A 19,814-nucleotide genomic window follows, 5' to 3' on the forward strand; every position below is an offset into this window, starting at 1 on the left:
TTAGTTATGCCAAGTAAGCAAATGAAGAATTCGGAGATGACTAATTGCATTTTATAATCTGGATCTTTATGCACCATGAAAATCAGAGGAGAAGAAAGCCATCAGTTTTTTTTTTTTCACTCACACATTCGTGCTGAAGCATGGAGAGGTTTGTTTTCCATCTCCCATGATCTTCAATGGAGGGCTTTTATTGATTTCAGCAAGCGCTGGATCAGACAGCGTTCGTAATGTCTGGCTCCTCAGCTGATGTGACTAGCAGGGAGCCTGCTGCCTTTTCCCCATCTGCTCTGTTTGTGTGCATACATCTGAGAAAAAAGAATTCAATGCAGCTTTTTCCTAAACTTTGTTGTTTAAATACATTCCTGGCTTCCCGATGGAAGACAGAATTCTTGAAATGATTAAGAGATAGAATCCAACCAAATAACTTTTTCTTTTTTTTTTGTATTTTTGGAATTTGCCAGGTTACCCCAGTTTGTGCCCTTCCCCTCAAATCACACTTTTGGGTAATCATTTGGGGCTGCTAGTAAGCATGTTTATTTGGCAATTACATTCAGAAGACAAAGGCTTGAGAAAGTCAGTTATATCCCATCAGGTTTTGTCCCTTACCATTTTGGTATGGCTGCTATATATTTTACAAATAAAGGTAATACTAATTTTGTAATTCTTCATTTTTATTAAATTAGCTGTTTGCACGTGTAATGTTTAGTTGTATGGCAGCTACAGTTTGCTATGCTGAGTGTTGTCACCTCAATGTCTTGCTGACCGAGGCTGTCCATATGAATATGTGAGGATTACAGTTGCATTTCAGCACTGGTGATTTGTCAGTACAAGGATGTTTGTCATTCCACTATAGACACAAAAGTTCAGGAGACAGGGCTGTCTCTTTCTTCTTCTTTTCTGCTTCCAAAGCAAATTATATTGTTACGACTTCACAAGCAGCAGTATTTAACTTTGCATTTTGTGGTGTTTGTGTGGTCACTTTGGTCAGACAGTGAGAGAGAAACAGTAACACTGATGCAAAAGGAGTTAAGCAAAATACAAGTGCTTTTGTGTTGGAGGCTGGAAGACAGGGAGTGCGTAATGCATTTGAAGAAAAGATTAGTGGGGAACAGATATTAAAAAAAAACACACCATGATTTAACTATTTTAATTTATGCAGGGAAAAAACAGATTCGGAAAATGGCTCCTCTTGTAATACAGAACCAGTGTAAACCATGGTGCCATCAGAACCTAAGTTAATACCAAATAAGCTATAAGGTTAAAAAGTGAAGAGTCTCTATTATCTAGCTGCTTCATTTGAAGTTCCTAGTCTAATGAAGTGGAGCTTATCTGAGCCAGGAGCATTACAGGTTCATTTGGTTTTGCAGAGGTCTCATTCTCTGGAGCCAACAAGGATCTGATTTCAGCATTTAATAAATGACTAATTCTGTCTTGTGAAGTTCTGGATAAGCTCCTCTGTACAAAGGTTTTACACAGACATGCCCAAGGAAAGGATAGGAAAGCTCTGGCCGGTGAATTAATGATAAATGCCTACGCTGCTCCCTGCAAGGACAGCAGCTGGACAAACCAGTGCCAAAGCCCATGGGAATGCTGAAGCTGTGGGAGAAGGTTCTCCCAGATCAGAAGTGAATATCTTGGGCTGCTTTGTGGCAATGGAAGAAGCAGTCTGTACAGGCATTATTTAATTTTTATTTTGTTTCCCCCAGGCAGTTTTTGTGAGAGACATTTACCAGTTTAAAGGCTTCTCTGGTGTGTTGTGTGGACCTTTGGTCTAAGGCAGCATCTCAGTCCTTTTTTTCTTTGCCATTGCGATCCAGCTTTCGGTAACCAAAGAATGCTCTTCATCACAGCATTTGTGTGTCATTGGTGTTTTGTATAGCAGTTACTTTGGGACAGAATGCTGAAGTTTGCAGAGTGCATCTGAGTTAATTTCTCTAGGAAAATGGGCCACTCGTTGCCCACGCCACTGGCTGTTGCTGCCATGACTGTGGGCCGTTTCCCCTTTCTATTCATTGAGCAGAATAAATAGTCCAAGAAAACCTGCTTGCTAGATGCTAGGTTGGGAGGCATTATGGCTTTGAAAGGTTCAGTAGTGTGATTTCATGGAAGGTAAGTGCTAAATTAATTCTAACATTCTTTTCCTTTTCTGAATTCTAATGTGCATAACCTACTTTTTCCTTTGTTCTTTAGCAGGAGGTGTGCTTCATCTCAATAGGATGTTTTGCCCATTGGTGTGCTCTTCATTAATCTAGCAAATGCAATAAGCTTTTTTTTGCTCATATTTTCAATTACCTTTTCAATTACAGCTTTCAGTTACCATTAAGGGATCCCTAATCATATATGAGAGGCAATTGTGCTAGGCGTTTTACAAACACAGAGTAGACTTTTACCCAAAGTGCATAATAGAGAAATATAAAGGCCATTGGCAGCTTATGGATGCAGGTAGTTGGAATCACAAAGAGATAATTAATTAGTATTGGTCAGCACAGTGAGGAACAGTCTTTTTACATCAACACTGTGATTACTTCCAAGTTGCTTTGATCTGTACATTTCAGGGATGACTTTCAAGCAGGGAGAAGGCTTTGATGGAGCCTGCTTACCTGCTCCTCTGTGCAGTCTTCATTTTTATGGTAATAGAACTTCAGAAAGACTCAAATCAGAAGCAGGCATTTTGAAGAAAGATTTTTGTGATTTGTAACATTAAGTATTCCACACCTAGATCTGGGGGACAGTTTAACCAGGGTGTCTTAGAAATAACAGTAAAAATAAGTAGCACTTTTTACACCGCCGATATTATTCACCTAGGCAATCAGTAGGGAACTACTTAGATACACTCTGTGCTGTTTCAGCTGAGTCATAAATGAAGCACGATCTCGCCCTGTGGGAAAAGACACAAGCTTGTAGCAGATTGCAAAGCATTTGAGATACTAAAACCATGTAGCAACACAGTGCTTCATGTCTTGCAAGGTAAAAAAGGCTCGTCACCCACCTGCTTTGCTGTTAGAAAGCTGGTAATTCACCTTCCTCTGCTCCTTTCACTTAGCAGCTAGGAAATAATTCACTGTTTCTGATACAGTTTAGGATGGTTTGTATTCCACCTATGAGCTGGACTAGTATTATTTTTTTCCATGGTGCATTATTAGAACCCATGGTTCAAATAATTAAGCACAAGATAATTTCTTTCAGCAGATTTACAAATATGTGGGGTACCAAGCATGTTGCTGTTTTCATAACATTTACCTTTAGCACATTTTCTGTTTGTATTCCATTCTTACGCCAGTATAAATTCAGGTACCTGTTTTGGGATTGAATCAGTGTTTTCTAAGCTTCACCTGTATCAGCTCACCTGGGCTATGTTTGCACTATTTTCCCTATAAGTAGCAAGAGTGCTTGTCTGCAAAACTGCCTTCTGTGTGAGGTAGAAGTGGTGATGTTTCTCCTATTCTTGATAGCAGAGGAGGTGGCTGAATCTTATCTCCGTGCAAAAGAAGTGCATTGAAGTAGGCTGCCCTACTTGGACAGCAGATTTTAATCCCTAAATGACAATTGCCTGAGAATATTTGCCAGTCCCAATACTTCTTCCTTCTCTTGTCCTGCTCTCCCATTATTGGTTTACAATATTACAGGGCCATAACAGGGTGGGTTATTCTCCTTTTGTTACTCCTCTTGCTTTTTTCACCTCTCAATCATTGCATTGGGTCTGGTTATAGGGAACAAGTGATCTCCCGCATTACAGAAAAAGCTGTTTTTGAAAAAAGCCTTGAAACCTCTTGTTGGTGCATGTGCCATTAATTCATCCAAGACATCATGGCCAAATCTGTGCTTTTTCCTTCAGACTTATTCCCAAACACCTAACAACTCTCACAAATGACAGGGTAAGTTAATGGCATGCAGTCAAGTCACAATTTCCAAACAGGAAAAAAAAAAAGGATTGCCCAAAATGTAGTGCTGTCCTGAATTTGAGGTAAGCCGTTGTGGTTTCCTCACATTACCTCACTGACTCAATGCTCTACCAGGCTGCTTTCATTTTGAGCAGCTCTATCTTGAACCCTGTGGTGAGGCGGCTACACCTCAGCAGTGGAAATTTAGTTGTTGCATGTGCTTACATCCTGAGGACCTGGCAAGAGCTTCTTGGGTACAGATGTCATTTATCAGAGCGTGAGAAGTCAGTATGAGGCCACCTGTCCTCTCTATCCCCAGAGCTTCCCAAGGCACAATTTTTATACCATTTTCAACCCATATGCTTATAACAATATGCTACCTCTCTTCTTTGCTCCTTCCTTTTTTCTCTCCTTTTTTTTGTCCCCCATGTCTTCTGTATCTTGATATCACCACTGAAGAATCTGACTCTTCCATCTTTGTTTGAGTTCTTAGACTTTAACCATTGTCAGAAGGAAATGTAAGGAGAAAAAGTACCCCTAAATAGAAAAAAAAAAAAAAAAGTGTAATATCCAGCCAAAGGACAAGGTCCTTTATACAGGAGAGAAATGTCAGTGTCTTCAGAAATTCTTTCATTTCTAATTCTTAAAAGTTTTTATTACCAAACACTCTAGGGACTGAGGGATCGTATCATTCAAAATAGCACTTAGTGGAGCTTTGGACTAAAGACAGTAGCCTTCCTGGTTGCAGAGATAATGGGAGCTAAAGGAGTGTAAGGATCTATAGCATTGTGCATATTTGTAGGTATCTTCTAACAATAGCATATGAAGAAATGGCTTCTTGCTACTCATGTCTCATTTCAGTACCTGGTTGCCTTCACTTAACTGTTGAAGCTAGTGAAAACTAGCCAGAAGCAGGAAGGGGGTGAGCTACATTTGGACTTCTAAAAACCTGTCAGAAAGATAAAAAAATAGCACTAAAGTTGTGTGCTTTAAGCTCAATTACTTGAAACCAGTTCTGTCCCAGAAACTTCTGGACTGGGTGTATTTCCAGTATATTTCTCCAACCAATGTCATGTAATAAGTAAGGACATAACTGAATTATTTTACAGCAATATGAAGGTATACCACAGTATTATTTCCATAGAGAACTGAGATGATTTTACAATGGCTGGCCACAGACCCTGTTAAATATTAAGGCCAGTTTATGGTGGGCTTTCCAGCATCATGCTGTATTTCCAGAAGGTGTCGTAAAAAGAATGCAAATCAAAGTGTAGAGTAAAATTAAACTGGAAATTGGACCCAAACTGTGTAGAGCTCTTAGCCTGTAGCAATGTTGCAAATTCAGCTGTTTTTTATAGTGGTGAAATCTGAAGTGGCAGCTCCTTGGAGAACTCTACAGGGAGTAGCTTCTGTGTTGCCTGGCCTGTATCATGTTGCTGCCTGCTGTGGCTGTGTGAAGGCAGCCAGTGTCATTACTACTACGTGCCACATGGCAGTAGTCAGCTGTGTGAAATATGCTGGTGTGACTGCTCGTCATCATGCAATGAAGGAGCAAGGGCTAAAATACGAGCTAGAAGATGTGGCACAGAATCACAGAAAGCTGAGGTCAGAAAACGTCATTGGAGATGATCTGGTCCAAGCCTATTGCTGAGAGCAGGGCCAGTTAGAGCAGGTTGCTTAGATTCAGAATATCCCCACAGCCTCTCTGGGCAACCTCTTCCATTGAAAGACCACCCTCACAATATAAAAGAAAAAAATATATATTTTTTTTTTTTTGTTATGTTAAAGCAGAATTTCCTTTATTTCATTTTGAATCATCTACACAGAGCAATATCAGCAGGCCAGCAACATCTTCAATCCTTAGTTTGCCATCTCCAGTGCATAATGCTTAATCAACTTAATGACACATCCTCCAAGACCCACCAACATCACAGCTTCATCCACAAACATCCATTCCTGTCCTAGAGGAGGTGCCATTGGAGCCTGGCCTGTATTAGGTACTGCATGGGGTCAGCTGCTGTACCACTGCCTGAGAGCCATTATAGGGATGTTCACCTTTATAGAAGCTGAGGTTAGAGTGCTGCTTTTAGTAGTTTGAATGTGCTATATATTGAGGATGGTCTTACTGCATGTGGTTATTTAGAAACATAAGAATTAAGGGGGAAACATATGCCCTGAAAGGTACAATTAAAAGAACTGAGACACAGTTGTGTGTAAGGGCACACACAATTGCAGAACTGTGCTTGAAATCAAATCAGATTTGATTTTTGCCTGTGAGGTATGTGGTGTTGACCACAAGCCACATGTAAAGGCTGAAGTTCCTCTTTAAATGTTGGAGAAACTCATGTTCTGGGTTAAGATCAGAGTTTCACTCTTTAGTATCATTTAGCACACACCCAAATGTGTGTTCCATGGTTAAATTACTCCCTACTGGCTTAGTGCTAGCTTGAGTTTCAGTATTGAAAAAGTGTAATCATACCCTACACAATTACTAGACCAGAGTTATCAGAACTCTACTTCTGTTGATGCTCATATCACCATTGTGTATTATTTTCTTACCACATCCAGTCAGTTCTTTTTCCTGTCATATAGATATGGCAGAAGAAAACTGGAAAAATTACAAAGAAAAAAATGGGTTATGAATGACAACCTGACTTTTTTTGTAGTTCCTGTTTTAGGCACACATAGCCATAGCCAAAACCACATAATCAAATCTTTCCTCTTTCTCTTTTCCAGATGTGATTCAGAAGCACAGGAAAGCTTTGATGAATACTGAGTTGTCAAGTACTGCACAGTTCTAGTAAAAAATTTACAGGAAAAATTTCAGAGAAAGTTGAATTTGATTATTAGGTGGTGTGGATTGTATTTTTCTGTGTGGAGGTGTTATTATTTGCTGTCCCAGAAGGCCACAAGGAGCTAGGCAGCTGCTCAGTGGGTCTTTCATTCAGAGCAATGTGTTGCGGGAAAGATTTTCATGCTCCAAGTTCAGCTTGTACAGTGATGAAAATGATCTGAAAATTGTCAAGGTATATATCTGAGATGTTAAAGCTCAAAGAGAGAAGACAAAGAAGTAAATCTTTCCCATAATAACTTGGGAAGGCAAGTTCTCACTCAAAGGCACTAGTAGATAGAAAAGGAAAAGCCATCTGATTCATTGAGTCAAATGACAAAACACACAAGAAGGATGAAGGAGGCAATTTCTACTACAAGAACACCATGTTGACAATGCCAGCAATTAATTTTCTCATTGTATTGTTGCCTCACTTTCTTTTACTTAAACTCTTTGAAATAAATAAATAGAATTATTTTGCAGGTTCAGTGGGGATCTGGGGCATTTGCTAATTGGTGTGGTCCACATTCCAGAGCAGTAGATATCAAATGCCTGCTTTATTTTTGTTGGTGTCTTTAGAAAAAAAGCAAAAGTACTTCTGTCTGTAATTTCTTAAATGTCCACAGAATTTTTGCCAGGTTACTCCTGGCTGTCACTGTATGGGATCAAAATGAAACAGTGACCACAGGACATGATTTCTATTACTGCTTCCCTACTTTTCCCATCAGCTGGGGTTGGTCTTTTGAATGGCACACTCCTGTCAGCTGAAAGGATCCTGACAAAATGGTTTTTGAATTGGAGAGCCTAAATGTCCTTTTGCTGTGAAGATGATTGTCTAGAGAGGCAGTAGAGAGGCATATTTGTTTGCACAAATATGGCAAATGATTGACCATGCCTCAGAGCTTGATCCCATGTTTTTATGAGATGCATCTCAATTGCAGGTGCTTTGTCATGGATTCTAGACAGGTTTCCCTGCTACCTCCTTGTGATAACAAGCTGATTAAAAGAAGCGTTCCTGAAAATTAACATTGCTAGCCAGATCAGTTCTCTGATCTGCCACTAGAAGACACAGTCCTGATTATTCGTGTCTGAGTTTTTCTTTCCAATCTGTTCAGCAAGCTGTTTCTACTTGCATCTAGATCTGACACATGGGAAGCAGTGGAAACACTTAGCTGGGAATAGTAGGGGGAAGAGTGCCAGCAGTGAAGTCTTAAATTGTCTTAAGCCAATCATAAAATCACACTCTCAGTTAACTAGAGTACATTGTGTGAGGTATGGAGCTCACTGTTGGACCAAATTTGACAGCTGCTCGAGTGTACAGAATTTCTTGTTTTTCAAACACCATGTTCTTTCTGTGCTTTTATAAAAAACGTATTTTTGAGAATCCCAGCTTTATATAGGAGTTGGATTTTAAGAAAATACAGTGCTTGCAGTCATAGGACTTTGAACTCTGTGTTGTTGCTGGCTGCAATTTGAATGTCAACATGCACAGTAGTGATTGCTGATGAAACTTTTACTGAATTACAACACCTTACAACTCTGTCCACAGATCTGAAATGAATGCCAAAGATCAGCATCTGGGTTCTTGCCCAGTGCAATAATCCATATCTTCATTTAGGAAAATTTTATCATCAGAAAGGACTTACATCTTTTTAAAGTTTGAACTGTCTAAGTTGGAAATCTGGAGTCATCTGGAATATTACTTTCAATCTCCATTTCAGTTTCAGACCCTCTTCCCTCCCCTGGCCCCTTCAGAAAGAGGGGCAGCTCTTTTTCAGTTCTATATGTGATATAAAATAATGATAAAACAAATTCATGTAATGGTTGAACATTAATAGTTAATGCACTTTTCCTCTATTTCTCCACTGGACTGAATGTTATACAGGCTGCTACGTAAAACTCCATGCTTTATCCTAATGATGCAGGCTCATGCCAACAGCATCACAAGCTCACTTGGGCAAATCTTGTGAGCAGCAGCTCACTGCTACAATTGAGTTCCCTGCAGAGGGTTTTCTGATTGTTGTTTCTGAAAGGTGCAGAGTGACAATTGTTTTCCACAGATCGGTAATATTCAGTCAGTATTCAAAAAAGAATTTACTTAACATTTCTTCTATGGGTATCAGGTCTCATGTAAGAATTAATCTCTATGAAGTGGAGCTGTTTGAGCCCCTAATGGAGAAATGGAGGGAGACTGTGGCTACTGAGTGAAGACAGGTAATGAAGATCCAAATCACGAGAATCCATTTTGTGGTTTGAACACACATGCAGTACCAACTGGGCTGAGACTCTCAAGATAGCTTTTGAATTGTGGTGAACAGTGTGGGAGGGAAGAGGGGAAACAAAAATCATTGGCTTCCAGGAGAATACCCCTGAAATCCTATAATAATACTTTGTGCTAATCTTCCCATCCTGGCTTCTGTAGATGTTCAGTGAGCAGCTGCTGTAGACTGTTTTGTGTGCTCTGCATGCACTGAACTATAGATAATAACTGCAGAAACTCAGCACCTCAAACATCTCTCTTCAGGGTGATTTTTCCTGAAGCAGTGGGTTTTGTCTGCAAACTCTACAATGATTTTTATTCATTCTGAGTACACATAGCAAAGTGAGAATGTGAGATGTGCTGAGAAGGGGTGAGCATGGATTTGATGCAATTGAGGGTGAGAAGCTGGCATCTCTGACCAGAATGAGGGTTTTGTGCTAGGTTTGGGTTCACCACTGAGTGCTCATGGACATATCCAAAAGTACAAAAAGCTGTTTTGCTTCAGGTATCAGCGGTAGGTAAGTACGGGTTGAGGACCATGAGTTGGGCTGACAAGAAATACTCTTAGAAAATTGTTAAGGAGATCCTGGCACCATCATAATAGATGCAAGTGTAACCAAGCTGGGCTGGCTTAACAGTGTTGCCAATTTCTGCCCTTTTACTGTTAGTCTTGCTTTATTAGTGCTTGCCTCAGAAATGTGTGAGTACATCAACATTTTGGCATTCTTGCTTTTTGGCAAGTTTGTAGCTAAATCTGTGTTGAGGTGAGCACTGAAGTGAGACTGCAATTCTCTCCAGAGAGTAAGTAGATGAAAAGGATTTTTACTTTTTTAATATTGAAGCACTGTTTCTAGTGTAGCGGTTACTAATGTAAAGTATGGTGTCAACAGCATTTTATAGGGGAGGAGAACAGATTGCAAGGATGACAAGCAGCATGAAGAGTAAGGAGCTGATGAAGGAGACCACAGCACTGGTGGGAAAATCCTTATTTGGGGGACATTTGTGAGAAATGGCCAAGCACTTTTCTTGATTATAACCATTGTTTGAAAGCACCTACCATGGGTTCTTACTGTTTGGCAGTAGAGTTCTGGACACCAGATTACACAGCTAGAAGAACAATGTGGCATTCCAGACCCTTCCTTTTTAGCCTGTTTTGAAAAGAAATGTGATACAGTTGTGCCAGTTCTCTTCACAGAATCATTTTTTAGCCCCTTACCCATGTTCAGGGAATTTCAATGGAGAAATAAAGATTATGTTAACATAATCAACAGGTTTCCTCAGAACTGGATGAATGGCAGAGGGACAAAGTTTGGCCTCCAGGGATTAAAAAGGCTGCAGTTTGAGTTCAAGGTGTATGTATTCTTAACCTCCAATCTGAGAGTCAGCCCACAGTCAACACAGGTATATTTTTATACCAAGTGTGAGCTGTTTCTTATCTGCCAGGTTGTTGGGGCATGGGTGAAACACTGTGCATAAGGAGTTGAGGGAAATAGGGAAATCCATCAACTAAGGAGCCTTTGAGTGTTCACCTTGGTGTGATCATCAGCAGTTTGACTAAAAGAATCTGAGTAGTTGATTTCTGAGAATGGAAACACATAGTTCAAGAGTATTCATCCCATAATGACCATCACATCTCATTTGTTGACAAAAGTGGTACAGCAAGAAAGGTTACCAGAGCAATGATCTTCAAGGTCAAGGTTATAGGCTCACAAACTCTTCCTCTGAATTGAGTTGCATAGCTGAGGGGTTAAGATGGAAGTGCAGTTACTCATCTCCACCGCAGCTGTAGACAGTGGAGAGTTCGGGGTGTCATCTCAGGTTTGACTCTGTCTTTCAGCTTTGACTACAAAAGGAACCCAGGATAGCCCATTTCTTCTAGAGGGACATCTGTTAGGCACCTAGCCTTCCACAGAATGTCTGCAGTGGCTGTGATCCAAAGAAGAAGGGGGGAAGAAGAGAGTTGTGTGGTTCTGAATATCAGCTGAAATGGCAGTCATGGCCCCATGGACTCAACAACTGCAGGCAGGAGAGCAAGTCTTGGTGCTTAGCTTAAGATGATTAGGCCCTTAAGTCACCAGGCAAGCAATACAGAGTGCATGGAGAGATGAGTGGGAGTGAGATGGCCCCTTTCAACAGCAGCTTGAGCTTATCATGAAACATTGCCTGAGGGAGGTCAGGGCAGTGGAGCTGGTGGGGAGGGATGTGAGTTCACTGGGTCTGTAGCATAGCGGGGAGTTTCAGCAATTGTTTCACCATCTAACAGCAGTGGTACCATATGGAGAAACCTGCCATTGCCTTTGTTTGATCACACAGTGCCTCTGTGGGCATTAAGTATCACTTTTTGATAAGATTCATTCCTGCAGGATTGGCTTCTTGCTGAACACTGAGGGCAGTGACATCTCCTCAGAAGGCTGATCATATTAATGTATCAGAAAGCTTTTTATCTCCATCAGGCAGATAATGGTCTTAATTTTCCAGCTTTGGTTTTGCTCAATAACATTTCTGGGCCCTGGAGCAACTAGATAACAGCACAAAGAGCCTAATATTATGTGCCCATCTGAAGGAGGAGATTGACAGTTTTGCCATGCTCATCAGCATGCTGTTCTACCTGTGATGATTTTCTAAACTACTTCAGCAAGGATGGAGGAGTGAGCATCCTGGCACCATTACCTCCATTAGAGAACATTCAGCTGCAGCTCCACAGGAAAATACTGCTCTGACAGTAGTATGAAAGGTGTTTCTCTTCTTGTTACTGTGGCATGGAGATCATCCCCCTTCTTATTGCTTCTGCGCATCTTTCCTGAGCTTGAGGTGGTGTGCTAAGCAGAGCATGCTGAGAAACACATTATCCTGCAGTCCTACATTTGTCAGATGCTATTAAACAGTGGGGAAAGACAATGGAGGAGCTGGTGAATCTGTCAAATCCTTCTTGTTCAAAAGGTTATTAATGCTGTATAATTCACCAAAGCATGACCTAGCAGTGGATTCTGCTGCTAGAATTGGCCACTAACTGCCTCTGTTGCAGCTGCCCAGAGAATGACGGTCCTTGTTTCTGCAAATAGCCTCTGCCTTTGTGTCTGCCCTAGAGCCTTTCAATTAACACACCTAAAAGGCTCACTCTTGTGTTAGAGTCACATGAAATGCTAAAGTCCTGTTCAGTGAGAAATGTTACCATTTCAGCATTGCTTTTTGGAACAGAAATGAACTAGGGAAAAATCGAAATGATCTGTGCAGCAAAAATCTCAGGAGGTCTCAATTAGGAAATATTAGTGTTTCATTTTCTTACTGACGTTATTTGTACAATGGACTTCATTGTTTTCTTTTTTTCTTTTTTTCTTTTTTTCTTTTACATTCTCACAGTTGAAATATTTTGATTTATTGTCAATGAAGAAAATTTGCTGATGTTCAGTACTAAATTATTTCATTATCTTTCCTCTAGCAATTATTTCTTGATAATGAAGTACTGCTTGATGGGAGCTGCAGTTGTGGAGCTTGACACATTCATTCTGATCCTCTCTCGATGCCTGATTTACGTCTCCTGTAGCACATCAGGCAGTTTGGTCAGAATTCAATCTGAAATCTTACTGTCTGATGTAGTGCCAAAGGAGTCTACTCTGTAAGGTATAAAAGGCTCAGACTTTGTTCCCATGAAGCAGTATGCTACAACAGGGAAATGAAAGGCTATGCTGCAGTGCTGAGATTTAAAATGCAAAGTTGCTGCTCAACTCAAAATATTATGTAAAATATTTATAGATTAAGCACTTCCTCTCAATTTCTTTGATATAAAAATAAAAATGTAGACACATAGAAGATTGAAAATATCTGCCTCTGTAAATGTACTTTCCCATGAAGAAATTGGGGTTGGGATCCAGCCTGCTTAAAATCTCACTTTGTTCTAGACTCCATCCTACTTCCCGTATTACCAAGTTTGCCTAATCCTGTAGGTAAGTCTTCATGAAGTATCACCTGATGAGTCTCAGGAGCCTGTAGGTCCCTATCTTTGTTCACCAACTCAGGCTTAGGAGAGATGGAACAGGCTGGCACAGGCTGCCCAGAGAAGTTGCAGATGCCCTATCCCTGGAGGTGTTCAAGACCAGTCTGGATGGGACCCTGATCTAATGCTTGCTATAGCGGATGGCAGCTTTGCATACAGCAATGGGACAAGATGATCTTTGAGGTCCTTGCAACCCAAGACATGGGGTTCTTTGATTCTATGATTTTGCGTTTCAGGAAGGCAGGTGCTTATCTCCTTCCTAGGATCAGCTACGAGCTGAATTTAGCAATTCCAGACAAGTCCACTGGAGAAGCCAGGAAAACCAGGCTTCAACCTAGGCTGTTGATGGTGACTTATGAAATAAAGAAGTGTTTGGGGCCCTCCCCTGAAAATTGAAGAGACCTGTGTGCAGAACAGCTTCAGTGGGAAATGGATCTGTAAAAGAGGGACCAGCTGCCAGGCTGTGGCTTGATAATGAAGGACCGTTCTGCTAGAGCTGGGTGAGCAAAAGTCCTGGGGCCAAAAAGCAAAAACAAGAGGGAAACTTCTCTAACCTAGGGTTATTCAGCTGTCATGAAAGGAACCTCCTCTTACAGCTTCCAGTGATGTGATGTATCTCATGTGTTTTAATGTGAAATGTAGGCATGTTCCATGGGGGAGGAACTGCAGCTCCAATTGTGTGTATTCCCAGCTGGGCTGAGCTGCTGGAGTCACTGACCCAAAGGTACTCAGGCAGCTGTGGCATGGTGTGCCCTGCATTCCTGGCCAGCCTCAGCAAGAACTGTGTTACCAGGATACCAGGCTCTGAATGCCTGGCATCTCATTGGGCAGCGCCTGTCCCATAAACCTTAACTGTTACCTCTCCAGGTTGACAGTGCTACCTGGCAGAGAAGCAAAAAGTCTGGAATTGTGAAATGCTCTTTCGTTTTTTGGTAGTGATTACCTCTAAGCAATGTTGCTGCTTTGCTAAGTCAAAAAGAATTAATCCCCTTCTGTCATGGGGGAAAAAATGTCATGGCTGTGAGAACCACGGAGCTTATTTCCAAATAGATGCCTCAGCGTTTTGATATTTTCTGTGGGATTAACCAGCAATGCAGAAAGGCTAATGCATATGCAGAGCTTTCATTTGCTTCTGTGACAATTTGCCAGGGGGCACATTGAGCTATGTCATGGGGAATGGTGCCATTTCCCCTCCTTCCCTGTGAGGTGAAGCAAAAAGCTTTGTTAGTAACATAGAAACACTTTGCAGCTTATGATCAGCTCTGGGAAGTTTTTCTTAGCTCCTTGCTTCTCATTTCTACTTTCCTTAAATTTCTGTTTCTTTTACTAAATGAGAAAGGGTGGCTTCCTGTTTTATAAGCATAGAAGCTACATAATGAAAGGTGTGAAAGTGGCACCCATACTACAGTCAAAGCATCTTTGCTAACATAAAATAGACACTGAAGAGCCTCTCTGCTGATTTGCTACACTTTTCTCCCTTCAGCATAGTTAGCTGCTTCTAGCTTAAAAGAAAATAAATAAATAAAAATATGGTTTTCTATGCTATGTATATAAACCTAACTTCTAATGATGGTTTTGAGCAGTGCTTTGGTGCCCTTCTGAGGCTGCCTCTGAGTATCTGGTGCTGATGGACACAGGCAGCAGTTGCTGCAGAATACTAATGCTGCTGCTGGCTCCTCCAGTGGCTCCTCTGCTGAAAAATGCCTTAGACCATTCAGCGTCCTTACACCATGCTGAGCAACAGGATGGCAGAGATGCCATGCTCAGGGATTTTTTTTTTTCCAGTTCAGAGCAAGAAGCTTGCAACAGCGATGGTTCTTTGTTTTGCATTGTTGCACCCAGGCTCCTTTTGAAGCTGCAGTCATTTGTATGCATAAATATCAAGCCTGTCGCTTGTTGCATGCTTTCATAGCATTTGTGTGACAAAGGAAATGAAGAGAGAAAAGAGCTGAACATCTTCTATTCCAATCCTAGGAAATGAATGGCTGCGTAGTTATGGTGATTATTTTCTTTCTGGTTTTATTAGGTCAGTGTCCTCCACAATTTGTTTTCCTTCTGTCCTGCTGTCCCACATAGAGGACCACAAGAAGACCTCCCCCTCCAACCCCTTTGTCTTTCTCCCACACGGACATGGGATATCTTTCACAATACCTACCGGTAACAATTGTCACAGCAGAGCCTCTTGCCATGTACTGACACAGATTTATTTTGCCTCATTTTTTTCTTACATTAACCATCTGACAAAGTCACTCTGCATAATCATTTAATGTAGAGATACAAGAACTCTGCTGTAATTGTATTTTTGATCATTCCCTTGGGTTTTCTCTGTTTGCCCTGGGCAAAATGCATGCTTGTTGTTTGCTCTGCATACTGTATATTTCTGCATCTTCTAAATTGATGCTATATTTTCTGGTCATTTCTGGAAAGCTTTCTCTGTGTTCTAAAAGACAACTAAAATATGCTACTTGTATAGTGCTGGTTTTCCATTAAAGCAATTGCTAAAGTATCACAGGAATGTTGTTCTGATGCCAGGAGGGAGGAGGGAGAGCTTAGTAGAATTGCCAATAGGAGGGGAGGCAGCCTGCGAGACAATCCCTCTATTAAATGTGGTCTGCACAATGAAAAGCTTGGGAAGCCTTTCTAAGCCCTCACACACTTAGGCTTTGTGCCCAGGCTTGAGGTCTCAGACATGTAGGTAGTTTCTGAATACCACATAGAGGGAACCGTTTCAGCAAAATTATCCAGATTACCTGGATGATTTATTGAACTGTCTTGGATCTTTGTTTGCATGCGTCTCTCTTGGCATGTGACTCCAGCAGAACAGAAGTAGTAATTCCACCCCTGCCCTCCATCCAGCCAATGCTGCTGAACTGTCAGAGTGGTCTTGGGGACAGCAGCACACGCAGCCCCTTTGAGCACTCTCACTGCTAAGTAGGGATTTCTTTTTTCTCTTGAGTAAGGATAACTTTTTGTGCTTCCTGCTTTTACCACTCTTCCCTAATCTTATAAAAACCTTGAAGCAGTAGTATTGTAGTTATGATGGTCTAAAGATCTAAACGGAGCAGGATTTATAGGAAGGAGTAATATCTTTTCCTGAAGAAGGGCTTGTGTGCCTGAAGGCTTGTCTGTTTTTTTTTCCCCCAAATGTATCTGTTGGTCTAATAAAATATATTGCTTCTGCTCTACGAATTTTGCCTTACTTATTAAAACCATTGCCTTCAGGACACAGAACACTTGTAACTTGGTGGAAAACTCCAGTGTCAAGGTGATAGAGTGAAGTTCAGCGATGTAATTTCCATGTCCCAAGCCAAGTGGTACAAATTAAAACAAGGTGGGGTGAACACTCTCCACCCCAGTTGTTCTGTACATCGTTAGGGGTCCTTTCATCCCCATGCTAAATCAATATTTTTGTCTTTCCTACATCTTAGCTATAAGAGACAGCTCTTTTCTAACACTGAAATGCACTTTGGATAATGTGTTTTGTATGCTTCCTCAGTAGAAAGAGCAATTGTTATGGTAGGCTTAATGAAACTTCTCTGTCTTCTGGTTATTTTCTCAATGTGCATGTCTGCACATTAGTTTATTGTAAGTGATCTTGAGGGAGGTGAGAAAAAAGCCCAGTGGGACTGAGTAAATTGCTTCTCTGTGAAGGATCAGCTCAATGTTGACAACAATCAAGGAAATTAGTACGTTTGACACATTCAAGGGTTTTTTTCTTTTTATACTTACAGGTGAACTTTCTGTGGAAGACATACAGGACCCATTCCTTGTCAGTGTACATATTATCACAGACCCCGGTGAATCCAAGACTCTTCAGCAAGCGATCGATAAGCTTCTGGCCTGGATCCATCCAGAACTCCAGCTGTTTCGAGTCTCAGAAAGACGTGTGTCCAAAAAGCACAGGAAGCCAGATAACACTGGTGTTTCCCAGCCGGCCCTTGCCATCATTCTGTTCCTGCAGGAGGAATATGGAGAAGAACCCATCTTGCAACTCCACGAAACCTTTCAGCGGCCGCCTTGGCATTACCACCACACAGAGCGAGTGCATGGGAAGTTCCTCCCTTACATGCCATGCAGCCAAGACTTTTACACTTTGGCTCCAGAGACTCCTCTGTGGGCTATTCGTCCAGTGCATTATGGAAAAGAAATTATCCGCTTCACAATATACTGCAGAAATGAAAACTTTGTTGATATTTTGAAGTTTTATGAGTTAATACTGAAAAGACCAGTATGTCAGAAAAAAGCAGACTTTTGTGTTTTTCCTGTCTATTCTAACATGGAAATAGACATCCAGTTTTCTTTAAAAAAGCTTCCAAAGGGCCACACGCCAATGCCAACTGAGTCAGCGGTGTTGGAGTTCAGAGTGAAAGATGTTGGACAGCTTGTTCCTCTCCTGCCCAACCCTTGCAGCCCAATCAGTGAAGGCAGGTGGCAGACTGAAGATCATGATGGAAATAGGATCCTTTTGCAGGTGAGCCCAGTACAGAGTGAAACAGAAGCACAGGATTGACTTTGTGCAGAAAACCTTAGACTACTTCAGCAAGAAGAAGTCGAGGCTCTTCTACTGCTCTGTGCTAGGTGAAAGAGCCAGGACATTACTGCTAAAGAACTCAAAAGCCCTTGTTGTGTGTGTAAATACTCAGGAAGGCAGTTGGTGATACTATCCAGATATCAGTCAACATCAGTTTATGCAAAGAATGATGTGAGATGAGGTAGCTGTTTTAAAGAATGAGGAGAGAGGGAATTATGAGTCCAAGTAGAGAAATAATGGCTGATGGGTAAAGTTTTATAAAAAGTATACACAGAACTGATAGTTCTATAAAATAGCTCTCAGCTGTGAGATTTTTGTGAGAGACAAGAAGAATTCCTGATGGTTTAAATTATTTTCTAGCATCAAATTGAAAAAAAAACAATGTGACAGCATCTATATTTTGCCCAGTGATTATCAGGATGGGGAGAAAGGAGGTAAAGGAAAAGAAATGCAACCTGGAGAGCAGCCTGGGATACAGATTCACACAGATTCTCCTTTCAGAGTAATCTCTGATGCTCATAATCAAGTCATAGAAGATAATTTGTTCATTAAGACACCTATAGCCATGATTTCTGGGCAGCGTATCAGCATGCATCACATCTGAGGGAGTTAAGTAAGAAAACAGGAAGGAAGTTTTAAATAGACATCTGCTCCACAGAGGGTTTGTGTGGCAATCCTGAGTGAGGGTCAGTGCATTCCTTCTCTGTAGAGGTGAAGGCATTTATTGCTGAAAGAAGGAGGATAGATCTTGGGAAGACAGTTGTTCAGTTTCTGAGGAAAAGTGTTTGTTTTGGAGTGCATTTCATTTGTGAACTCAGCTTCTCACCCTTCTGCCAAAATAAAGACTAGTTTGTCAGGGTTACCCATCGCTCTGTAGGCATATCTGTGTTTGGTTGAGATAGCCACCACCACTATACCTTTAGACAACAGCCACTTTCATTCCTTTTCCTTTTTTTTTTTTTTTTGCCAAGTGTTTTCTATGTGATTTAACTGGTTTATGGAGCCTTGCACTGATTTCAAGTAAATTGAGCAGAAGGAAAATAAATAAATAAAAAAGAAAAAGAAAAAAAAAAAAGGAAAACACACTACAGGCCTTGTAAATAAGGCTTTTAATTTCAAAACAGTAAATTTTCAGAAATAACAGGCACCACACAATATGAAGGCAAAGTGAGACTTACCAAACTGCAGACTAAGATAAGCCTTGCAAAAAAATTAAAACAAGACTTTAATTATAGGCATCAAAAGAGAAGAATGAAAGCCTCCAAATGCAAGATTTTCATTGCTGTTTTCAGTGAGGATGATGATGTGAAGCTGAAGTGCAAATGGGAATGAAGTTAAAGAAATGGAAATTATCACATAGAACCGTAGAATCATCTGGGCTGGAAAAGGCTTTCTGAAGTGGAATGAAGCAAAAGAAGTTCAATATGAGCAAAACAGGGGGAGAGCAGAGGCTGTAAAGTCCTGTAGTCAAGGTTCTGTTATACAGGTTTAAGAATTTCGTACTATCAGGAGAGGAATCAGGAAAATGTCTTGTTTGTACTTAGATGTCTTGCAGCCTCCCCATGAAAAGGAGAATGTAGTCTCCAGTATGCATGAGAGTTTGCATCCCCTAAGGCATGTGGACAGTGCTTGTGCCTCTGCATAAGGTGCTGCAAGTCTCATGTGTGCTTGGCCTCCAGAAAGGCAACTTCAAAGAGGTGCACATGCACGGAACGGCTCCCAGTGTGTGCAGAGGAAAGGTGCTTAGAAATAGAAACTGATGGAGTAAGGCCATGGGAGTCAAGCCAAGGTCAATCTGTGGGGACTGTGCTCTGAAAATATGTCAGAAGGTTAACAGCAGGAGTGGGAAAAGGTGGTTTCACCTAAATTACTCTTCTGGCACAGGAGCAAAAACCTGTCAAAAAGCAGATTTAAGTCAGCCATTCTTCGTATTGATGGCCAACTTCATAACAGCCACCCAGCAAGTGCAAACAGGTTAACATCTCAATTCAAGGCAGGGTGGTCATTTAAGGAAAAGGAATTATATGATGGGGCATGGGTTATAGGAAGCATTTGATTTGGAGATCTGTGGATTTCTTCATACTCTTTGAACTCTTTCTAACTTAAAAGCAAATTATAGCCTACCTTTTAAAGTAAGATATACGACTACCTTTCAACTTCTTGCAGAGTGGTGTTATTAACAGTACTATCAATACCACACCATTAGTAATAACTTTCACCTCTTCATAATTCTGCAAGTCCAAAGAATGACTGCACCACATTTTTCAGCCTGGACATAAGTTGGTGCTTAGTGATTAATGGAATATTTTTATTTACTA

At 41.0% G+C, this 19,814-nt stretch overlaps 1 protein-coding gene across 1 annotated transcript in view; it reads left to right on the forward strand.

Annotated features, from left to right (window-relative positions):
• Nucleotides 1-19,814, forward strand: part of FAM124A (family with sequence similarity 124 member A) — a 41,464-nt gene that overhangs the window by 12,463 nt on the left and 9,187 nt on the right. The window contains exon 3 of the mRNA XM_085215920.1: nt 16,697-17,436. Coding sequence (XP_085072046.1) covers nt 16,697-17,436 — 740 coding nt within the window. The remainder of the gene's footprint in view (nt 1-16,696; nt 17,437-19,814) is intronic.

The sequence above is a fragment of the Meleagris gallopavo genome, chromosome 1 (genome assembly GCF_905368555.1).
Source record: "Meleagris gallopavo chromosome 1, MGAL_WU_HG_1.1, whole genome shotgun sequence".
In the NCBI taxonomy this organism is placed as follows: Eukaryota; Metazoa; Chordata; class Aves; order Galliformes; family Phasianidae; genus Meleagris; species Meleagris gallopavo.